The 24,141-nt window shown below is 36.4% G+C and overlaps 1 protein-coding gene across 9 annotated transcripts in view; it reads right to left on the reverse strand.

The window, feature by feature from the left end:
* Window positions 1-24,141, reverse strand: part of COBLL1 (cordon-bleu WH2 repeat protein like 1) — a 158,898-nt gene that overhangs the window by 30,699 nt on the left and 104,058 nt on the right. For 5 of the 9 annotated variants that reach the window (XM_038584682.1, XM_038584680.1, XM_038584678.1 and 2 more), the window contains exons 3-7: window positions 17,149-17,350; window positions 14,653-14,881; window positions 13,828-13,866; window positions 8,199-8,296; window positions 7,851-8,087 (exon numbers count right to left, since the gene is read on the reverse strand). In XM_038584682.1, the coding sequence (XP_038440610.1) occupies window positions 7,851-8,087; window positions 8,199-8,296; window positions 13,828-13,866; window positions 14,653-14,881; window positions 17,149-17,350 (805 nt within the window). The remainder of the gene's footprint in view (window positions 1-7,850; window positions 8,088-8,198; window positions 8,297-13,827; window positions 13,867-14,652; window positions 14,882-17,148; window positions 17,351-24,141) is intronic. The other 4 variants (XM_038584684.1, XM_038584683.1, XM_038584685.1 and 1 more) reach the window with 1 other exon arrangement.

Genomic DNA, 24,141 nt, shown 5'->3' on the forward strand with positions numbered 1-24,141 from the left:
CCACATAACAAAGCATTTTTATCTCTTAAAGGCCAATTTTAAAAGACAACGAAAGAATAAAATAATTTGATCATACTAGAGCTGGAAGAGGCTTTTTACAAATTTAGTTACAAAATCTTATTGTACAGAGGAGAAACTCAAGCCACAAAGTAGTTCAATGGCTTATTCTTCAAGGTAGAAGACAAAGAAGACAATGGAAAAAATGACAAGAGACCCATTGGTAGATCCAAGACTATCAAGCCAGAGTAGGGCTTTTTCTGCCACAATATACTTCCTTTCCAACCCTTCTCCATGCATATCAGAAAAATAAAACACAAATTTTACAACCTGGGTTATACTCTTGCAAAGTTTTTAAATCTCTCTCCCTGAGGCAACCTGTGATTTCATTTCATCAACCCTATAATACTTTGAGATATCATATAACCAAGTCTTATTAGTGGTAATCCCTTACTAATGACATTTTTTAAATGCCCAAAGATGAGGGCCTAACTTGGTAATACATCTCAGATGAAAAAAGAGAAGATAAATCACCAGAAATCAGAGCTCAGGATCAAGTTAAAAAGACAGACATGCTGGGAATCAAGGTGCTCTATGGTCAGTGATCAGAACAAAGTGTCTAGGGGTAGAAGAGTAGTGAACATCTATAGATTGACTTTAGGGCCTCCGGCTGAGTAAAGGGGCAATCAAGGGAACAAATGGGGCTCAACTCAGTTCATAACAGAAAGGAAGCCAAGGCTGTATGGCAGTCATCACCCAAGTGACCCCTCAGTCCTGTCACCATGGCTTCAGGAAAGAGGCCTGCTTCTCTCTGCTGTGGTCTCTAGTACATGCTGGTTACCAAAGAAAGGCGTTTTCTCCCCTATGAGCTCCCAAATGTCATAGTGGTAGAAAGTCTAAGTAAGCTTCATACCATAAGAACTTCTAAAGGAAGATTCCTAACACTGATTATCTTAAATATTAATTCAGTAGGTACTTCAGAGAGGCACAACTTTTATGTACTGGTAGAGAAGGGGGAGAAATCCACCCTAATTCCATTTATGACCTATTGCTCTTTGAATAGTATTACTCTTTAAAAGTTTAACAACTTTATAATGAGCATAGTTCTTTACATCTGGGTCAGAGGTAAAGCTGGCAGAAACTAAAAGTAATGGCTCAGAGGATTTTCAAGAGCATTAAATGAGTAATGTGCTTAGTACCTGGTCTGAAACGTTAGTAAGTGCTACATAAGCATTAGTCATTAATTTTGCTCTTGTGATTAAGACCCTTTGAAAACCTGAATAAAACTACCAAGAGAAAGTATATTTATATATGAGAAAACCTTAAAAGGAGGAAGCAGATTATACTGCACTCGGGCATTTCTCTACTGAATGAAACAAGTCATATTTTTGGAAATACAGACAGCTGTATCCCGTATATCAAACTAAAAATGCCATGGCAACCACTGTTCCTAGGCAATTGTAGAATTATGTGTGTGGTTTTCTTTCTATATGGTAAATGTAAGTGGAAAGTGGCGGGGAAAATCAAATGTTGTGCTATAACCTGGAGAAAAAAAACAAAAAAAAACTAGATTTCTTAAAGATTACAAATACATGCTCTCTTTTTACAATCTTAATGACTGCATAAAACATCTAGGATGAAAACTCATTAAGCGAAACTAAAACCAAATATATTCTTGCACATTTTATAAATATATGACAATATATCATCTTACCTGCTTATAAACCATGATAAATATTAAAAGGTAAAATTGAGTCAAAAATGAATAATGTCAAACATTTCTTAAAAACAATTAAATCAGCTGTTAAAAAATGAGCACACTCTACGTATTAAATTTCACTTGCATAATACTGGATGGCAAAGTATTTCCATTTCTCAACATTTGAGTGTCTGCACCAGAATGCAAAATAAGACCAAATAAAAAAAATTTCAATCAAGATAATTCTTTATTGTGTTTCCAGCCAAAAGCCAACATCCTAAAGCAAAGGAGGTACCGTTCTAGCAGCCTGGGAAGAACTGTTTTACTGCTATGTACACATATAACTCCAAAGAGCAAAACCATACCAAATGTGCAAAAATAAAGAATTCTCCAAAAGTTTCTGTGGATTCTGTGGGTCAAGTTTATCTGCAACTTGTGTCCAACTCTTTTTCCTCTTATTCAATTGGAAAATACTCTTAAAAGGCTGATTTGTCCATAATACTAGGACATCCTTTGGTGACAGATTTTATTGAATGTGCTCCTCACAGAAACTTGGTCAGCAAATATGGTACAGCTACTGGATTTCTGAAATTAGTTCCAATCTCATAATTCTAAGTCCTTTTCAATTTAAGTCAATGTCATTGCATTTCTGACTTTTGTCATGTGTGAAATAAATGACAATCTACGTAAATAACCACATACATATCATCTTATTTTAAGTAACTGTATGCATTTATATAGTAATACATGCAACATGGTTTAGGTAAACAACAGCAGGAGCCAGCCATTACATATGTTGTTGCATAAATGGCATTTCAAATCTTTAGGCAGAATCATATTCACAAACTGCTCAAAAAGATCTGAGAAAAACTGCCAGAAATTTTCTAATTGGATAGTTCTCTTCTGCAAATGAACATTTCCAGATTTCCATAGAAGATAGTATATTCACCTTTATAAGGAAAATGACACAAAGGCTTGAAATGTAAAAAAGTACATAGAAATTTAGGGACATGAACAAAGATGATAGCAATGACAGTAAACTATGGATTCTTTAAAAGACATTCTTTAGGTGGATAAAAGAATTTTATTTGCAAAAATGTTCCAAAAAACCAGTTAGATTCTATTACTAACTTGGATCTTTCTTGAATTCTCTTTGGAAACTACACAATTAGTTGCCAAAATTAGCTCAGAAAAAATCAACAGTCTTTTATGTGAAGAGTTTTAGTTTAGGCTCCAGAATCACTATCCAATACCTTAATTTGCCAGTATTAAGAAATGCCTTACATAAATGAGACAAATTATTAAGTACTGACACCAAAAAGCATAAAATAGATGTAGTGGACATTTTTTTCCAAGCTACAGGTAGACTGATCCATAAGCCCGCGTAAGACAAACAGAATATTGAGGACTACTTAAAAGAACACTACCATGAAGTGAAAGCTCAAAATGAATAAAACTGCGTTAATTATAAGTCACTTTGTCATGCATTACTGTTATTTATCTCTCTAGCTCTATCTTTTGACACTTCACCCGCAAGAGATAAGCGTTTGCTATTTCTAATGTAATGTATTTCCAGTATTTTCTTTCTGCTTTATTAAAGGATGCTTTGGGGAAAAAGTATAAAAATCAGAACATTGTAGGTCTGTTAAACAGCGCACCCTTGTGGTTTATTCTAAATCCTGAACAATAAAAATCTACAGGATAAGAATGTATCCAAAATTCTTCAGGGATTTGAAAATAATTCTTTTCCAGTACTTTTTCCCAGCCTGCTATTACTTTCAACCATAATGCCTTTCTAAAATTAGAAATTCAGGGGCACCTGGGTGGCCTAGTCAGAACCCTCTGCCTCCGGCCTAGGTCATGATCCTGGGGTCGTGGGATTGAGCCCCACATCAGGCTCCCTGCTCAGAGGGGAGATCTGATTCTCCCTCTCCCTCTGCTCCTACCTCTGCTCGTGCTCTCTCTCTCTCTCTCTCTCTCTCTCTAATAAATAAAATCTTTAAAAAATAAAGTTTCAAATTCAAAACTAAATTGTTTAATAAAATGTCTACAGTAATAATGAGTATTTTTTATTTAAAATTTATTATTATTTTTAAAGATTTTATTTTTTTATTCATGAGAGATATACATATGGCAGGGGTGGGGCAGAGAGAGAGAGAGAGAGAGAGAGAGAGAGAGGCAGAGACACAGAGGAAGAAGCAGGCTCCATGCAGGGAGCCCAATGTGGGACTCAGTCCTGGGTTTCCAGGATCAGGCCCTGGGCTGAAGGCAGGGCTAAACTCCTGAGCCACCCAGGCTTCCCTATTTTACATTTAAAACAGGCAGTAAAGGGATGTCTGGGTGGCTCAGTTGGTTAAGTGCCCGACACTTGATTTCAGCTCAGGTCGTGATATCAGGGTCATGAGATTGAGCCCCACGTCAGGCTCCAATCTGGGTGTGGAACCTACTTAAGATTCTCTCCCTCACTTTGATCCCTCCGCCCCAAGCTTACACTCACATGAGCTTGGATGCTCGCTCTCTCTGGAAAAAAAAAAAAAAAAAAAAAAAAAGAAAGATATATATGGAGGGTGATGGATGCGTTAATTAACCAGATGGCAAGAATTCTTTCACAATGTATATGTATTTCAAATCACCACAATGTAGACTTTAAACAACTTACAATTTCCTCTGTCAATTATACCTCAACAAAACTAAAAAGAAGGAAAAAAAGGCAGAACTGTCCCCTCATTTTGCTCGGTTTGTAGAGGGCCTTGAATGCCTAGAAAATAACTACCAGTTATCAAAGTTTCCAAACTGGGAAGACAGGTTAAGTTCTGGTCTTCTCCTTATTCTGCACCCTGGATTTCTCTAAAGCCTGACTTCAGCAGAAAGAAAGGAAGGGAGAAGGAAAGATAAAGATAAGGAAGGGAGACTAAATGAAGGACTCACTAATTGGTTGCAAAAATAAAAAGAAAACACACTGAAAATGACCCTGAGCTTTTAGATCTCAGAGAACAAAAATAAGTTTGATTTTCAATACGTTGATTTCCACGTAGTGGTGAGTGAATAAGCAACCATGAGTTCAATCTGCAACTGGAATAAAATATTGGGAATGGAATTAAAAAGTTGACATATTTGTTTCCCAGCGCTGTTGCAACAACTTAATATGACCAAGTGGCTTAAAGCAACAGAAACTTGCTCTTTCACAGTTCTGGAAGCCCGAAGTCTGAAATCAGGCTGTTGGCAGGACCATAGGTCTCTGAAAATATAGGAGAGAATCTTTCCTTACCTCTTCCAACTTCTGGTGGCTCCTGGCATTCCTTGGCTTATGGCAGCGTAACTATAATCTCGGCCTGCATCATCACATGACCTCTCCTTTTTTGTCTCTGTGCATGTGTCTCCCCTCTTACAAGAACACCAGTCATTCGATTTGGGCCCAGCTTAAGTCCACACTGATCTTATTTACTGACCCTTAGCTTGAACATATCTTCTGGGGAGACACTATTCAAACTACTACAATTGAGAAGTCAACAAAGAATACGTCTTCTCCGAAAGAGTACGGTAAATATAGGCTAAGACCATGGATTCGGGTGCCTCCAAATTCAGAAAATGGGTAAGGGAAGTGGTGACAAGAAAAAAAGAAAAAGAGTTGAAATATAAAAAGAGAATCAGGACCAAGGAAGAGAGAAAAATCAAGACCAAGGGGGTGATTTAGCACATCAATACGATGAAGAAGTTAAGGAAATCAGTGCTGAGATGTCCAGGAAGGCATGAGTTCACATGAGCATGCACACGTGCACATGTACACTCACGCACGCACACACGAACACAACCAACCATAGCTTAAGAATTTTTGTCATTGATAAATAAATAAAAAATGATACTTCAGCTTCTCTAGGGAGAAACATAATTCTGGGGTCCTACTTAACGATACATCAAAGAACTACCCAGATGTCCAGATCAAAAGAAAAAATAATTAGAAAATTGTATAAAGATGTCCAGTTTGCCAAAGGCAACATACAAAAAAAAAAAAAAAGATTACTTAACATGGGAGCATCAACTGGTCATAGAGCAGAGGGTGAGAATCAAAAGAAACCGCTTTTGGTGAGGCCACTGGAAACAGAGCCTAGAATTTTAAGAGCAGACTTATTTCTTAGACGATGTAAACCTCTTCTGGCCCAAAGCACAAAAGAAGTTTACTGAAATAGATTGCATGAGGTCATCTGGAATAAAGATTTGTGACCAGGGGCTAAGATTTATTTCTACATAAGAAAAAAGACAAAAAATAAAAAGAAAAAAGACAGACATTGGTAATTTAAAATTTAAAAACAATACTAAAAGTGCTACCTTTTAAATGCCTTACTATGAAGAAATAAATGTAAAGGAGTTACACCCACAAAATGAAGTCTTTGGGGGACCGTGACTCGGCCTCTGCTTATCTCACTCAGTTTCTTTTTTTTTTTTTTTTTCTCACTCAGTTTCAATCTCCGCTTCCTGTTCACGCCCAGGCGTGCCATAGGCTTCACAACACGGTTCCTGTTGCCTGACTGAGGCACTCCCACGTAGATGTTAATACTGAACCCAAGATCGCCTCTTCTATAACAACACTTCACCCAACTACCGAGTAGTTACTTTGGAAAACTTTATAGCAAACGATTCTATCATTTGAAAAAAAATAGTAAGTTTCCTCCTGATTTGCAAGGTGAGATTTTACACCATGGACATTAGATAAGAAAATCTCAACAAAAATAAGAAGGCAGCTTAATAGATAACTACTGAGTTTAAGCATCTTTTTTGCTCATTTCTACCCTGGTTGCCATTTACTTTTTAAAGATTTTATTTATTTATTTGAGAGAGTGAGTGAGCGAGCGAGACAGCATGAGCGGGATGTAGGGGTGGAGGGGTCAGAGGGAGAAGCAGACTCTCCACTAAGCAGACTCCAGGATCGTGACCCAAGCCGAAGGCAGATGCTTAACCGACTGAGCCATCCAGGTGCCTTGCTATTTACTTTCTGAAGGCACATGTGATAGTTTAAAAATTACAGTTAAAAACTATAGTTACTTTTTAAAGATGAGAAAACACAGAAATGTTTGTTACTTGGTTAGGGGGTTAGTTTACTTAAGCATTTAGTTTACTAAACTTCCAAGGGGAAATAAAACCTTCGAGCAGATACATGAAAACTTCTCAGTGTCTCAAATATCTCAAAATAAAATCTGCTCTCAAAGTTACTTGAATCATTTGTCTGATTTCAAGCAACAAAACATAAAGTCTCCTGTTTAATCACATTTACTTAAGATTAAAACATTTATAGTCACATGAGTAAAGCAAGGAACATACAATTTTTTTTATTTATTTATGATAGTCACAGAGAGAGAGAGAGAGAGGCAGAGACACAGGCAGAGGGAGAAGCAGGCTCCATGCACCGGGAGCCCGACGTCGGATTTGATCCCAGGTCTCCAGAATCGCGCCCTGGGCCAAAGGCAGGTGCCAAACCGCTGCGCCACCCAGGGATCCCCGGAACATACAAATTTTATAGGCATGAAAAGTAGTTTGCAAGTGGACTTCCACAAAACAGCAAGCTCCAGGGAAATGTGGGAGTAAACAGAAGCAATAGTAAGTCAGTATGGGGAAGAGACATACCCAGAACATAAGAGTATATAAAAGTAACTGGAAAACACTCTATATGAAAAGACTTTTTTTTTTTTTTTTAAACTACAGAGTATCTATGTACCAACAAGACACCAGGATTCCTGTGAGAACCCCAGAGTCAGTTCAAGAAGATACATCTAGTTAGAAACCCATGAATGCAGCATAAAGACTGGAAAAAAAAGTCCAAAATTAAATATTTGCATTCCCAATATATGCATTAAGCACCTCTGGTTGGGCTGTCGTAAAACACAGCTTTAAGGTGTATGGGTGATTTATTTGCTTGAATATAAAAGCTACTTAAAATTGACACATTCGTTCTTCACTGCATCACAGAACTATACATAGGGTAATCTCTTCCCAGTACCAATGTTATTAATAAGGTTATTACATTAGATGGTATGTAATCATCTTAGTACATATCAGTGATGTTACCAATTTTATTAGCAGTTTATGTGGAAAAGGAAAATAAGAGAAAAAATAGATAGCCCCCTGCCCCACCTTCAAAACACAAAACAAAATCACATACCTTCTCTGTTTCGTCCACACTCAAGGATTTCACTACACAAGAAGCTGGCCTCTCCTGGATGTGAGCGAGGTCCTGGGGGGTGCTCTGAGACCCTGGCATTGGAGGCAGTGGAGCTCGCCTCTTCTTGGGTGCATCCGATGGCAGTGTGTTTGAAATATATGGCTTGGAAATGGTATTGGACCTTGTAAAGGTTGGGCGATGCTTACTCACTAGAGGAGTTGCAGGGGCACTTGCAGTCTAATAAAGAACGAAAACGCAAAATCTATTGGTCATTTCAAGATAAAAAGCACTTGCAATTAAAAACAGATGAGAAGAATCCTATAAAATACTACCTAAGAAAAAACTTACCTGCTCCCGCTTTTTCTTACTGCGCTGAAAAAAGCTGAAAAACCCTTTATTTTCCTTCTCCTTCATAATGTCTAGGTTTTGTGATATTTGGCAGGATTCTAAAATAGAAGAAAAGCCTCTTACTTTGGTGCACGGGTTTACCTCCAAGTTTTCCCTCAATTACTTTCCTTTGAAAAATGCATACGATGATAAAAGCTACTAATTACGGTCTACTATGAACCATGCACTCTGCTAGGCATTTTATATCTTGTTTCTTTCTTTTTTTAAAAGTTTTTTATTTATTTATTCATGAGAGACACACAGAGAGAGAAAGGCAGAGACACAGGCAGAGGGAGAAGCAGGCTCCATGCAGGGAGCCCAATGTGGGACTTGATCCTATGTTTCCAGGATCAGGACCTGGGCTGAAGGCGGCCCTAAACCGCTGAGCCACCCAGGCTGCCCTATCTTATTTAATTTTTAAAGCAACAAGGAGGGACACCTGGGCAGCTCAGTCCGTTAAGCATCTGCCCGCAGCTCAGGTCATGATCCCAGAGTCCTGGGATTGAGCCCTGCTTTGAACTCCCCGCTCAGCAGGGAGTTTGCTTCTCCCTCTCCCTCTGCCTCACCCCATCCACATTCCCCAGCCCTACCCCTGCTCATGCTCTCTCTTTGAAATAAAATCTTAAAAAAAAAAAAAGAGCAACACGGAAATTTAGTATTTAATTTTATTGTTCCTATTTCACAACAGAGCAATCTGAAGATTAAAGAAATGAACATACATACTTGGAGCCAATAATCAAGGAATGACAGAGCTAGGACATAAACTTCATTCTCTGTGACTCAGAGTCTGTGTTCTATCCACAATTACCAGCATTTCAGAAGTTAAAATGGACATTTTGAATTAAATGAGATATGAAACTTTCATTAAATTTGTCCTTTTGTTTATTTGAATTTTTATTTTGTCTCAGAGTTAAGCAATTATGAAATATTTTATTCTCCGGGGCACCTGGGTGGCTCAATTGGTTGAGCGTCTGCCTTCAGCTCAGGTCCTGATCCCAGAGTCCTGGGATCAAGCCCAGCAACAGGCTCCCTGCTCAGTGGAGAGCCTGCTTCTCCCTCTCCTTCCCCATTCGCACATGCATGCACACTCTCTCACTGCTCTCTCAATCTCAAATAAATAAATAAAATCTTTTTCAAAAATATTTTATCCCCTAAAACATGATGTATTATAATTACTTAGTACTTAATTGAGTGTTTCAAAAACATTATTTCTTTAATATGATGATTCTCAACTAGGGGGCAATCTTGCCCCATCCCCACCCCAGAGAACACTGGACAATGTCTGGGGACAATTTTGATTGGTACAGTAGGGGAAGGGCAGGAGAATGTGCTAGCAGCATCTACTGAGTAGAGGCCAGTGATGATCCTGAACACAATATAATGCACAAGACAGCTTCCCCAAAACAAAGGATTATCTAGGCCTACATGCCAATAGTGCCAAAATTAAGAAACCACATTTTAATCAGAATGGCAAATGTCAAACCTCATGATTGCATATTAACATTCCCTTTTCCAATCAGTATTTCCTAACGTCACCTACAAAGGCCTACAAACTATGACAAATCCAGTACTGCTGAGTAACCTGGGCCCAGATGGCCTCTAAATACCATTTCCCCCTAAAAAGGGACCACAGTTGCATAAGAATAGTTGATTCTTTGTCAATATTATAGATTGTAAACAGGAGTCTGGAATATCTACTTACAGCAGAGAGAAAGAAATGAGAGTCCCCTGGGGTCATTTTAAAAGGGCACAGGAATCAATCTGATTTTTTTTTTTTAAGATTTTATTTATTCATTCATGACAGACACAGAGAGAGAGGCAGAGACCCAGGCAGAGGGAGAAGCAGGCTCCACGCAGGGAGCCCGACGTGGGACTCGATCCCGAGTCTCCAGGATCAGGCCCTGTGGGCTGAAGGCAGCGCTAAACCGCTGGGCCACCGGGGCTGCCCTGATACGGTTTTCACTGGCCAGAGTCAGGACAATCTGGCAGCATACACGTTACTCAATAAATTGAAACAGTCTGCATAATTTAATTCCATGAATTTTTAGTGATGCTGAAAAAATAACTGATCCTTACTGTTTATCTCTGTGTACTGCTAAGGAACCAGTCTGTTATTTTAAAAACTGATGAAGGGGAGCACCTGGGTGGTTCAGCCAGTTAAGCATCTGACTCCAGGTTTCAGCTCAGGTCATAACCTCAAGGACCTGAGATCGAGCGCTGCATCAGGCTCTGCACTCAGCAGGGAGTCTGCTTCATATCATCTCCCTCTCCCTTTGTTCCTCCCACACACGCACACTTTCTAAAATAAAACCTTTTTAAAAATTTTTTCCTGTAAACGAATAAATAATGATGAAGGTAAAGAATCACACATTTTTCCTGCCTCTTCTGAATGAATTCTACCTACGGAGACAAGTAGCTGACATGGGGAAATTTACTGTTACAGAAATAGCTCAATAAATAAAGGAATATTTGCAGATGATGATTATTTTCCAACTCCTAATCAAGATTTAAGCAATGACTATTGATAGCTAACATCAAAAAAGGGAACTTGAAGGGTGCCTGGATGGCTCAGTCTGTAGAGCATGAAACTCTTGATCTTGCGGTCATGAGTTCAAGCCCCATATTGAGTGCAGAGATTATGTACGTACATACACACATGTGTACATACATAAATGTAACTTGCTATTGCGGGGGTGCTAATGGAAGTACATAATACCACCTATGAAGTATTCTTGCCAAAAGATCTCACTCACATCTGATCAAGTCTCTAGATTTATCAATCAATTTACAGGAAATAGAGACAATCAAGAAACATGTTAAGTAGCACCACGGGATACAATCCACAAAATTCTGAATGTGAGAAACTCGGTAAAACAGAAGACCCAGTTTCTTCAACAAATGAATTGTAAATTTAAAAAAGGAGAGAGAGAGAGAGAGAGAAAGAAATAAGGAGTGGGCAATCTGTCAGTTTTGAAAACATTTCTATAAGGAGCACACATGTGTTTTATGATAAATCAGAATATAATTTCAGTGATATTAGAAGCAAAGTACTATATATGGAAATTTGTGGGATATGTCCAAAACAGCATTTAGAGGTAAATGTATAGTCTTAAATACATTTAAATCTTAAATACATACCCTTTTGTAGGACTACATGTGCAGTCTTTTTATTTAAAAAAAAAAAAAGTTTAAAAATTAAATAAATTGGGGCACCTGGGTGGCTCAATTGGTTAATAAACACCTGCCTTCAGCTCAGGTCATGCACCCAGACTCCCTGGATGGAGCTCCCCATGAGGATCCTTGCTTCTTCCTCTGCCCCTCTACCCCACTTGCTCGTGTTCTTTATTGCTTTCTTTCTCTCTCAAATAAAATCTTTTTTAAAAAAATTAAATAAATTATGACAAAATAGGGGCTACTCCAGGAAAGCAAAGATAGTTAATGCCAATAAATATATGAGTGAAATATGCCTCAATAACACATTAAGAGAATTATATTTCACAAATTAAAACCATAAATCTGATGCTTTAAATATTAAATAAGCAGTATGCATTCTGTACAATGAGTTTACTAACAATACTAACTTAATAATGAACATGTGGATAGCACTTTATGGTTACAGATTTTTTTTTCACATGCCTTATTATCAGAAATTATCACAAATTACCATTCTGATTCCTTTTTCTAAGGTAGGGAATGTAAAGGAATGAAAGCAGATGGTATTGTCCCATTATACATCTGAAGCTTTGGTGACCACAGAGTCTGAATAACTTGCACCAAGACACACGAGCATTAAATGGTAGAACTCAATATGATATCTATTCAAAAATGATGTATTAATACCTCTAACTTTTCCTTTTTTTAAGAAATGTTATCTCGTTTTAAGATAGAATCCTCCACTAACTGAATGTAGATATATAATTATATTCAGTTGGAACAGGAGATAGAAAATTCACATGGTGGACAGTGCAATAATTACAGCCAAAATATTTCATATAGTTATTTTTGGTAAAGCAATTTCCTGGCACCCTATACTATATCATCCTCCATACTATAACCTAAGTCTTCCCTTACAGCTCTAGGACAGAGATCACCACAAGTCAGAGTTAAACACTAAGAAACACAAGGGCTTGAGCTTACTTAGAAAAACAACTGCAATTTATAGTTTCCTGTTTCCAGGAGAGAGGCTGTAAGTAACTGCATACAAAGTTCTAAAACTTCTGATAATATTAAAATAAGGAGGCAGAGGCATTTACAGCATTGGAATGATCTTGTAGATCCTGACACCGTAAAAGGAGCTTTCTTAATTTTCCTATTCCAATCTCTTAAGATTATATTCACAACATTTAATACTCTGAATAAAGACATTTTCTTGGCTGGACGGGAATATTACAAACCAATACATTCAACACCTTCAAAATCAAGCCAATAAGATTATGGAATTTGCTTTGGGTTATGTATTTAGACAATGGCAAAGGTAGGAGCAAAAGTACCAGGATGTTGCTACTGGAAAAAAAAGCAGAGACTGCTTTGTCCAATCTCTTATTATAGAAGTGGAAGGTGAGATCCAGACAGATAAAAACTATTTGCTCTATCAGCTTGCTAAATGAAGTTTGACAGCTAATGCAGTTTCAGAATTAAAACATCTATGTTCTGATTATTAGCTAGTATATGCTTTACAAACACAACAATTTTCAGCTCCTTTAATTAACCTAGTCTTTGTGATAGCCACTAATAATAAATAATCACACAATTAATTTGTAGACTTAATTCTTGGGGTAGAGAGGCTTATTATGCTATCGGAAAATTGGAAGGGGTAAAGAAAGAAGATTCCAGTAACACAAAATGTGTAGTTTCTTTTTTTTTAGTAGAAAGGGAATTATTATAGTAATCTATTATCTGAGCCTATCCTTTTTTAATGGAGGAAAAAGGCTTCCAGATTTTATTACTATTGGCTAATTTTTAATAAGGTTTTCTTCTATGAAAGTAATGTATTCCCATTATAAAGTTCTGTTAATATAAAGAAAAAAAGAAAAACAATCACCCATAGCCCTACCACCCAAAGGTAACCAGTATTACATTTTTTATGTACTTCCTTTCAGAAATCTTATGTAAAATTTTTTACATACTGTATTAAACATTTAAACGCTTTAAACCCTAATTTTAACAAAAGCATTTTCCATGTTATAAAATATTCACAATTTAATGCTGCAAGAATTTCCTATGATGAATATACCCTGATTACTCTGAATAACTGTTCAAAGTAAATAATCAGAGATCCTTCCACAGTACCACCAAACTATCAGCAACTGTAATGAACCCAGCAAAATCATTTTTTGTCTGAGAGTCAAAAATATGTTTTGCACATTCTTAGGATGATATTAATTTTTAATCAATTATTGAAATTTAATTATTGTATTAATTTCAAAAATCAAGGGGGGGCTTACTTTTTCAGGAGATAAAAGGCAAGGGGTTTCTTATAGAATGTGCATATTAGTAATGTTAAAAGGTAAAATTAGAAGCTTATTTTTAATTTATCCAATAAAATAGAGATTTCATGTTATAATTTTTTCTACTGATTCATATGTCTTACCTTGTAAAGATGATTTATTGAAGGCAGTAACAGAAGTGGCTACAGAAGGAGGGGGTAAAAGAGGGTAAATTGACTGTAAAGATGATGTTTGTTCAAGAATAAAACATCACTGAGTTGAAATAGCTGTCTATGGATTATATAAATCCACAATTTCAGGATAAAGTTAAGTGCTCCATGCACAGATGATGTAGTAAGTCATCATCCTTCACTAAACCTTTGTTTCTAGTAAAACAGATTCATGCTGAATAAATAAGCTCGCAGTTGTCTATCAGCATAGAAACCAACATTATCTACAATCTCCAAATTTTAATACATTATTTCTGTAGATTAATACTGCAAGCTATTTTTATTTAAATATTTTAGGAGTTAGATTAGGCCAGTTGATTTTGGATGAACCTAGAAAAAAATCTGTCAAACTTACAAATTTGAATGATAATTAAGACTCAAAACCATGGTGAGTCTACAGTAATTCACACTTGATAAAAACAAAAATGAATTTAAATGTAACTCTTTATTTTCTGTTTAAATCTTGATGCCACAAAGAATTAAGCTAAATCCCACCAAAAAAAATACTCATAGATTGATGGAAAAGTGTAACCAAGGTGGATGACAACTAAGAAAGACAAGTTTTTATTCTAATTTCAGAAACCGAAATCAAGTTCAATTTTATTACATTTCACTTTCTCATCTTCTCAATGACACGTATTGACTTCTACTTATAGGATCCATTAACTCGCCATTATGAACTTCAGAAACCTTATACATAAACACAATACATACACTTATATGCACATCCTGTCAAATGAATAAAACAAAAAATCTTACCTCTGCTGACATCCATGGCATATAATTCTCTTAGTCCCAGGTCGTTAAGAGATTTTGTCAAATCAAGGGGCTCCTGAGATTGATAATCTTTCAACAACAGTGTATGAAGTGGATCAAACTCACATTTGCTGCATATAATGGGGGCAAGTTCTTGGAGTGGTGCATGTGGGCTAACTCTCACTATTGTCTTCTGTGTTTTCTTAAAATTGATCACTACTCTCACAGTTTTCTGAAACACAGATTAAAACCAGTTATTACCATAATTTATCACCAAGACAAACTTTCTACAATGATGTCTACCATAAAGAGATGATTTACAATTATATAGAGTCCTAAAATATACAGTACTTTTCTATTTTGGTGTAAAATTATTTTTTTTTTACTGAAGCATATTCTTAGAAAGAATTTGATTAAGTAGTCTAGATTAAATCCATAACCCTTGTAAAGGTGTTAGATTTTAACTATAAAAGAGAACGCAAAAGACTCATCTGATACTATTGATATTTTTGTTTGTTCCCCAAAATATTATAAAATGAGCAAATATCCATAAATAACAGTTATACATGTTCTATTTTATGCTTTGATTGAATATTTATCTAATGGTTTGTCAACTGTCTCCATGGAATAAATAAGTATTTTGGTTAAAATATAAAATTTTTGTGCTTCTCTCTACTGAAAAGATAAATAGATAAATGAGATAACCCGTGTAAAAAGCTTAGCATAGTTTCTATCACATAGTAAACTATCAATGAATAAATTTTAGCTATTGTGATTACCTATTGTCACTATTATTCAACAATAATATTTTGGCTAATTTTAATATATTAAAAGAATATTAAGATATTCCTTAATATTAGCTACCTAGTACTAATTAAAATTGAGAAGATTTTAAACATATCACTTTAACGTAATTAACTCATATACAAATGGAACTTAGAAACATGTTACCATGGTAAGTGTAATCTATGGTTTGCAGATCCTCAAAGTTTAACGTGTATTCATTAAACTAAGACACCATGTATAATCCCATGCAATAGAAGAAATACTATTTCCACCTAGATACATAAGATATGTATACAGGAAATAGCCCAATATCCTAATTCTTAATATCAATATTTTATAGAACATTAATGGTTTAATACTATAAAATAATTAACTTTTTAAATATAAAGTTACATGATATGAAGTATACGAGAATATACACACTCAAGTCATATGTAAATAAACTATTAATTTAATATAATTAGCCTTTATATATTTTCTGAAGTTAAAAAAAAGTTGGCATTCCTAATGAAAAAATATTTCTTAAAACCCATAAAATTCTATTCCTATTGCTTATAGCAACAGAACAATTTTATAAAATGAACTAATGATATTAGAATGATTCTGGTTAAAAAAAAGATTGATTCTAGTTAAAATTTTTTGAAAAAAAATTTTTTTTTTTTTTTTTTGCTTAAAATTCATATATTACAGAGCACCCGGGTGGCTCAGTTAGTAAAGCATCTGCTTTCGGCTCAGGTCATGTCGTCAGGGTCCTGGGATCAAACCCCGCATTGGGCTTCCTGCTCAGCGAGGAGTCTGCTTCTCTAACTCCCCTTTGCCCCTCCCACAACTTGTTCTGTCTCTCTCAAATATTTAAAAACTCATATATTACAGAAAACTGAGTCATTATATAGCTCAAATGAACAATTTAGAATAAGTTACAACCACCACTTACCAAGTACAGCAAAGCCAAAAAATATTTTTAATAAATTCTTAAATAAACTTTCATTAAAAGATTCAAAAACCGTTCTCTAAATATCGGACACTTTTTGAGACACCTGGGTGGCTCAGTCAGTTAAGTGTCCGATTCTTGATTCTGGCTCAGGTTGTAACTCAGGATGAGATTGAGGCTCACACAGGGCTCCATGTTAGTAGGGAGTCTGCTTCTCTCCCTCTCCCACTGCCACTGCCCTACCTCCACTCGTGCACTCATGCTCTAATAAATAAATCTTTAAAAAATACTTTTTAAAAGAGTAAGTTAAAACACAGATCATTGGGATGTCTGAGTGGCTCAGCGGTTGAGCATCTGCCTTTGGCTCAGGGTGTGATCCCAGAATCCAGGATTGAGTCCCACACTGGGACTCCTGGGGAGCCTGCTTCTCCCTTTGCCTATGTCTCTGCCTCTCTCTCTGTGTCTCTCATGACTAAATAAAATCTTTAAAAACAAAAAACAAAAACCGGTCACTTATAATTGTCAGATTGTGATATGGTCCTATAGATCACTTTAGAGCATCTAAAAACTAAAGTATTCCCCAAAGTATTATCCAAAGACTGATAACCAAATGAATCCTAAACAAAGTGGCCTAAGCAAACAAAACAGCCATGTTTACATCAAATTTAACCAGGGAAGTCCATTTTTATTTCATTTGAAGTAAATATGAGCTGCAGATAATGACCAAAACATCAGTTTAATATTTTTGCCAGAAGAAATCAAAATCACAGTGACAGTCTTACCTCTGGTATTATAGGTGTAGGTTTTTTCTTATCCAAAATTTTTGGCTTTAAAATGACTTTCTCCACCTCCAACATTCCTATTGGTGTGTTTGGCTTAAATTTAATGGGATTATTTTCAGCTGACTGTAGATCAATTGTGTAACTGGATGGATTTAAGTGATACTGTGCACAGAGGAATATCAACAAGTCCATCATAGGTTTACTGTAAAAAAAAAAAAAAAGTAATACTGATCATAAAACAACTTCATTAAGTGTTAAAGTTATTGTTCCTGGCATTTTTTCTTAGGGTCATTCTGTTTTCAGTGGATAAAAACAAGGCTGTAAAATAATATGTGTGAAAGCAACTTAAAAATCTAGCTACACCTGGAAAGCCACAAACTACCAAAACTGGAACAGGAAGAAATAGAAAACCTGAACAGGCCAATAACCAGGGAGGAAATTGAAGCAGTCATCAAAAACCTCCCAAGACACAAGAGTACAGGGCCAGATAGCTTCCCAGGGGAATTTTATCAAACGTTTAAAGAAGAAACCATACCTATTCTCCTAAAGCTGTTTGGAAAGATACAAAGAGATGGAGTACTTCCAAATTCGTTCTATGAGGCCAGCATCACCTTAATTCCAAAACCAGACAAAGACCCCACCAAAAAGGAGAATTACAGACCAATATCCCTGATGAACATGGATGCAAAAATTCTCAACAAGATACTGGCCAATAGGATCCAACAGTACATTAAGAAAATTATTCACCATGACCAAGAAGGATTTATCCCCGGGACACAAGGCTGGTTCAACACCTGTAAAACAATCAATGTGATTCATCATATCAGCAAGAGAAAAACCAAGAACCATATGATCCTCTCATTAGATGCAGAGAAAGCATTTGACAAAATACAGCATCCATTTCTGATCAAAACACTTCAGAAAAAAAAAAAAAAACACTTCAGAGTGTAGGGATAGAGGGAACATTTCTCAACATCTTAAAAGCCATCTATGAAAAGCCCACAGCAAATATCATTCTCAATGGGGAAGCACTGGGAGCCTTTCCCCTAAGATCAGGAACAAGACAGGGATGTCCACTCTCACCACTGCTATTCAACATAGTACTGGAAGTCCTAGCCTCAGCAATCAGACAACAAAAAGACATTAAAGGCATTCAAATTGGCAAAGAAGAAGTCAAACTCTCCCTCTTCGCCGATGACATGATACTCTACATAGAAAACCCAAAAGTCTCCACCCCAAGATTGCTAGAACTCATACAGCAATTCGGTAGCGTGGCAGGATACAAAATCAATGCCCAGAAATCAGTGGCATTTCTATACACTAACAATGAAACTGAATAAAGAGAAATTAAGGAGTCAATCCCATTTACAATTGCACCCAAAAGCATAAGATACCTAGGAATAAACCTCACCAAAGATGTAAAGGATCTATACCCTAAAAACTATAGAACACTTCTGAAAGAAATTGAGGAAGACACAAAGAGATGGAAAAATATCCCATGCTCATGGATTGGCAGAATTAATATTGTGAAAATGTCAATGTTACCCAGGGCAATATACACGTTTAATGCAATCCCTATCAAAATACCATGGACTTTCTTCAGAGAGTTAGAACAAATTATTTTAAGATTTGTGTGGAATCAGAAAAGACCCCGAATAGCCAGGGGAATTTTAAAAAAGAAAACCATATCTGGGGGCATCACAATGCCAGATTTCAGGTTGTACTACAAAGCTGTGGTCATCAAGACAGTGTGGTACTGGCACAAAAACAGACACATAGATCAGTGGAACAGAATAGAGAACCCAGAAGTGGACCCTGAACTTTATGGTCAACTAATATTTGATAAAGGAGGAAAGACTACCCACTGGAAGAAAGACAGTCTCTTCAATAAATGCTGCTGGGAAAATTGGACATCCACATGCAGAAGAATGAAACTAGACCACTCTCTTTCACCATACACAAAGGTAAACTCAAAATGGATGAAAGATCTAAATGTGAGACAAGATTCCATCAAAATCCTAGAGAAGAACACAGGCAATACCCTTTTTGAACTCGGCCACAGTAACTTCTTGCAAGATACATCCACGAAGGCAAAAGAAACAAAAGCAAAAATGAACTATTGGGACTTCATCAAGATAAGAAGCTTTTGCACAGCAAAGGATACAGTCAACAAAACTAAAAGACAACCTACAGAATGGGAGAAGATATTTGCAAATGACAGATCAGATAAAGGGCTAGTTTCCAAGATCTATAAAGAACTTATTAAACTCAACACCAAAGAAACAAACAATCCAATCATGAAATGGGCAAAAGACATGAAGAGAAATCTCACAGAGGAAGACATAGACATGGCCAACATGCACATGGGAAAATGCTCTGCATCACTTGCCATCAGGGAAATACAAATCAAAACCACAATGAGATCCCACCTCACACCAGTGAGAATGGGGAAAATTAACAAGGCAGGAAACCACAAATGTTGGAGAGGATGCGGAGAAAGGGGAACCCTCCTGCACTGTTGGTGGGAATGTGAACTGGTGCAGCCACTCTGGAAAACTGTGTGGAGGCTCCTCAAAGAGTTAAAAATAGACCTGCCCTACGACCCAGCAATTGCACTGTTGGGGATTTACCCCAAAGATACAGATGCAATGAAACGCCGGGACACCTGCACCCCGATGTTTATAGCAGCAATGGCCACGATAGCCAAACTGTGGTGGAAGGAGCCTCGGTGTCCAACGAAAGATGAGTGGATAAAGAAGATGTGGTTTATGTATACAATGGAATATTCCTCAGCTATTAGAAATGACAAATACCCACCATTTGCTTCAACGTGGATGGAACTGGAGGGTATTATGCTGAGTGAAGTAAGTCAGTCGGAGAAGGACAAACATTATATGTTCTCATTCATGTGGGGAATATAAATAATAGTGAAAGGGAATATAAGGGAAGGGGGAAGAAATGTGTGGGAAATATCAGAAAGGGAGACAGAACGTAAAGACTGCTAACTCTGGGAAACGAACTAGGGGTGGTAGAAGGGGAGGAGGGCGGGGGGTGGGAGTGAATGGGTGGCGGGCACTGGGGGTTATTCTGTATGTTAGTAAATTGAACACCAATAAAAAATAAATTAAAAAAAATTTTTTTAAAAACTTAGAAAAAAAAATCTAGCTACAAGATTAAGTGTTAAAGTTATTGTTCCTGGCATTTTTTCTTAGGGTCATTCTGTTTTCAGTGGATAAAAACAAGGCTATGAAATAATATGTGTGAAAGCAACTTAAAAATCTAGCTACAAGATTTTTTCCCCCCCACTACAGGAAGTGGTGTACACATGGGAGCCTGAGCCCTGCATTCTAAGTGTCTCTCTGACTACTAGATATTTAAGTGGACAAAATTATAATAGCTAAAAAGTCCTGAATATTGTTCAAGACAGCTTGCATCCTAGTGTTGGTTTAACCATTATCTATATTTTGTATCTGCCAAGTAGTCATCCTATTATAAATTTCAAGAGAAGTTCTCCCTTACCCAAGAGTACTTAGTTCAGCAAATGCTCCTTTCACAATATTATTTTGAGTACCAGCAGTCTCTGGCTTATAAACTGGTTATATTCCCAATATCTCATAAAAATGAAGCATTAAGAACCACTACCACTTCAGGGTGCCTGGATGACTCAGTCAGTAGAGTATACAACTCTTGATCTTGAGTCCTGAGATCAAGCCCCACTTTGGGTATAGAGCTTACTTAGAGGAAAAAAAAAAAAAAAAAGAAACAAACAATGAACCGTCACCACCCTTTGGGCTTCAGAGAGCACAGTCAGTATCTACAGGAGGAAGCCCACAAAATTCTGAAGAGTATAGTTTTCCTAGTTCATTCAAATGACATTTAATATTTTCTAGGCCCTGGAGACACAATACAAGTGTTATAGCGTTCTACTCTCATAGATCCACACTACTAGATGGACTAGCCCAAGTGTTGGCAAACTATAATCTGCTGGTCAAAGCGGGACCATAGCCAATTTTTGAAATAAAGTTTTATTAGGACACAACCATGCTCCTTTTTTTTTTTTTTTCATAGTATCTAGGGCTGCTTGTGTCTTACAATAGCAGATTTGAGTAAATGTGTTGGAAACTGAATGGTCTACAAAGCCTAACATATTTACTATCTGGTCCTTGACAGAAAAAAACGTTATGGGCACTTGGGCTCCAACAATTAAAAAGTAACCAAATAAATACATAATCTCAAACAGTTGCTTAAGTGTTAAATATTACTGTTCTATTTACGCCAAGAATAGAACAATGTGGTCTCCAGTCCCTAATTGTCAGCCCTTAAGGAAAGAACACTAAAAAAAAATCTTCTGTATTCTGTGCTTTCCTCAAATGTCTGGTGATCTTAAGCTATTAGATCTTATTTAAGAATGAGGCACCAAAACACTTTATAAAAGTCCTATTTTCCTGAATTAAGGTATAGGTTGATGGGCTTCATTTGATGGTAATTGGGTGGCCAGTTATTTTTTTTTTTCCCATGGGGAAATATAAACGTTCGTAAAAAATTCTCCAACTTCTTGACTACATAATATGAACCTAGCTACTGGCTTTCAGAAACTTGACAGGGTGAGGCTAGGAATATCATCATTCGGTCTGACATTTTTAATTTAGTACATCTGTGTTTGTATGCACTTCATCCCCACTCGCCTAAGTTGAGTTCCTTGATCTGTAGCTTTTCTACAGAGGCAGTCTTCTCTTGGAAGAGAGTCAGTTGTCTCACACTGTGTGGTCTTGAGGTTAAACAACACTTTATATGGATTCTCAAACTATCCCGTGTTCACCCACAGACCTCACCCTCATCTTCTGTGGCAGTTACCCATCCATTCACACCTCTTCTCTTCCCCCACCTACAAGTAGCACCCCACTATATCTATATCAAGAAAAATAATAAAAATTCTAAGTGCCTTAGTTAAAAAAATTTCTCTGGAGTGTTTCAGTGCTCAAAATACATTCTCTATGTCTTCATTAGATGCTTCCACAATAACAACTTAGGAGTTTTATGTCCTCTTGAGCTACCTAGTATGCTAATACATAAAATTGTTTATAATTGTCTAAATTTTGGCAGTAAGTAGTAGATATTAAATTTCATCCACAGGAAGACTAGCATAATGGTATTATTCAAGTTTATTTTTTGGTAACATAGTATTCTATGAGACCAATTTGATCTACATACAAATTCTTGACTTGGAAATGATACCTCCCTTATCTGACAGTAAATAAAATTAAAAGGGATTAGGTAATGCCTTGGTAAATACAATTATAAATATAGTAAAGCTGGAAGAGGAGAGAACTTTCACTGACAATCAAAATGGAGAGCTGCCTACCACTGTCTATGAATAAATGATGATAATGTTCAGACTGTATTTCTCTCTATACATATAAATGTCCCAAGTAATAAATATAAAAACACTAAAGCTTATACTTTAAACATCTTTCACCTCTTAAATGAACATTCTTCAGAATTGCTGCCCAAAATACACAAATGTTAACAAGATAAAAATGTCATCAGTTTTCATCCCCTATGTACAAAAATATGAACATTTAAGGGAAAAAATTTTTTTCCATTTTTAAAAAGAATTTAACACTCTTTATACACACTTATTTAACCTTTTTTGATATGTCTTAATGAAGTACCTCAGTTTTATCTGTGACTTTTTAATTAATAAAAGTACTTCATGGGTCAAGAATATTATAATAATGGCCTATTCCCACAGTCAATTTGGTCATCTTTAATCTTTGCACATGGTATCAGATTTCATGGCAAAAAGGTTGCATGCTGACTAGACCTATATCTTGCTTTCTGAACTCAACACTGCCCAAATATTTTCTAATAAAAATGTCTCTTTAAAAGGCAACTGAAAATCATAGAACTTCTTTATGACTTTATTCTCTCATTCTATAATTATTTAATTCTTTGTTCAAGAATTCCAGAAGCCAGTTTTGTCTTGAAAGTTTTCCTATTTCCTGACAGACAAATGCAACAGATCAGAAAGTTCTATAACAAACACAAACGCAAATGGGAATTTGGTACTGCATACGCTAATAGTATTAGAATTGAATTTTCAACAAATGGCATGGGAAAACTGAATAGCCATCTAATAGAAAAATAAAATGTATGTATACATTTTATGTAAATGCCACTGTGGTAAATGCCAAGTGGACCAGATACATAACTATGAAGATATTACTACGGGGAGGTAACAGGTTAGAAGTCCATCTTTGTGTAATTTATGTTCTAGAGCAAGGCTGTCCTATTGTTCTGGAACATGGAAATTTTCTGTGCTGTATAATACATTGGCCACTCACCACATGTGGCTATTAGGCACCTGAAATACACTGACATAATGGACTAAATTTTTCATTTAAACTCAATTTAAACATCCACATGTAGTGAGTGCCTACTGTATGGCCAGAGTAGTTCTGGTACATTGGTACTTCAAGTAGGATTCATGGACAAGTAACATCAGTATCTCTAGGACCCTGCTGACATACAAATACTCAAGCCCCAGTCCAGATCACTGAATCAGAAACTCAGAGTGGGGCACAGCAACACGTGCTTTGACAAGTACTCCAGACAGGTCTCATGCATGCACTACAGTATGTGGTCAAAAGAGGATAAAGAAATAAGAAAATATATAGTACATCAGATAATGAAAAATAAGCAAACAAAGGATGTTAGGAAATGTTCTAAACAAAAAAAAATAACAGAACTGAGACCTGAATGGAATGGGTTATCTGGGGAAAGGGTATTCCATGCCGAGTTGACAAGCTGCAAAGGACCTGAGGCAGTAATGTGCTCTACATGTTCAATAAAAAATAGAAAGCAGTCTGCTTGGGTGAAAGTGGTAGACTGAAACAGAGTGATATGAGACTTTACCAAATAAGAAAGAAAACCACGGTAGGAGTGATGTGGTCTACTTTACATTTAAAAGGATTATATGGGGCAGCGGTTTAG

This window comes from Canis lupus, chromosome 36 (genome assembly GCF_011100685.1).
Source record: "Canis lupus familiaris isolate Mischka breed German Shepherd chromosome 36, alternate assembly UU_Cfam_GSD_1.0, whole genome shotgun sequence".
Lineage (NCBI taxonomy): Eukaryota > Metazoa > Chordata > Mammalia > Carnivora > Canidae > Canis > Canis lupus.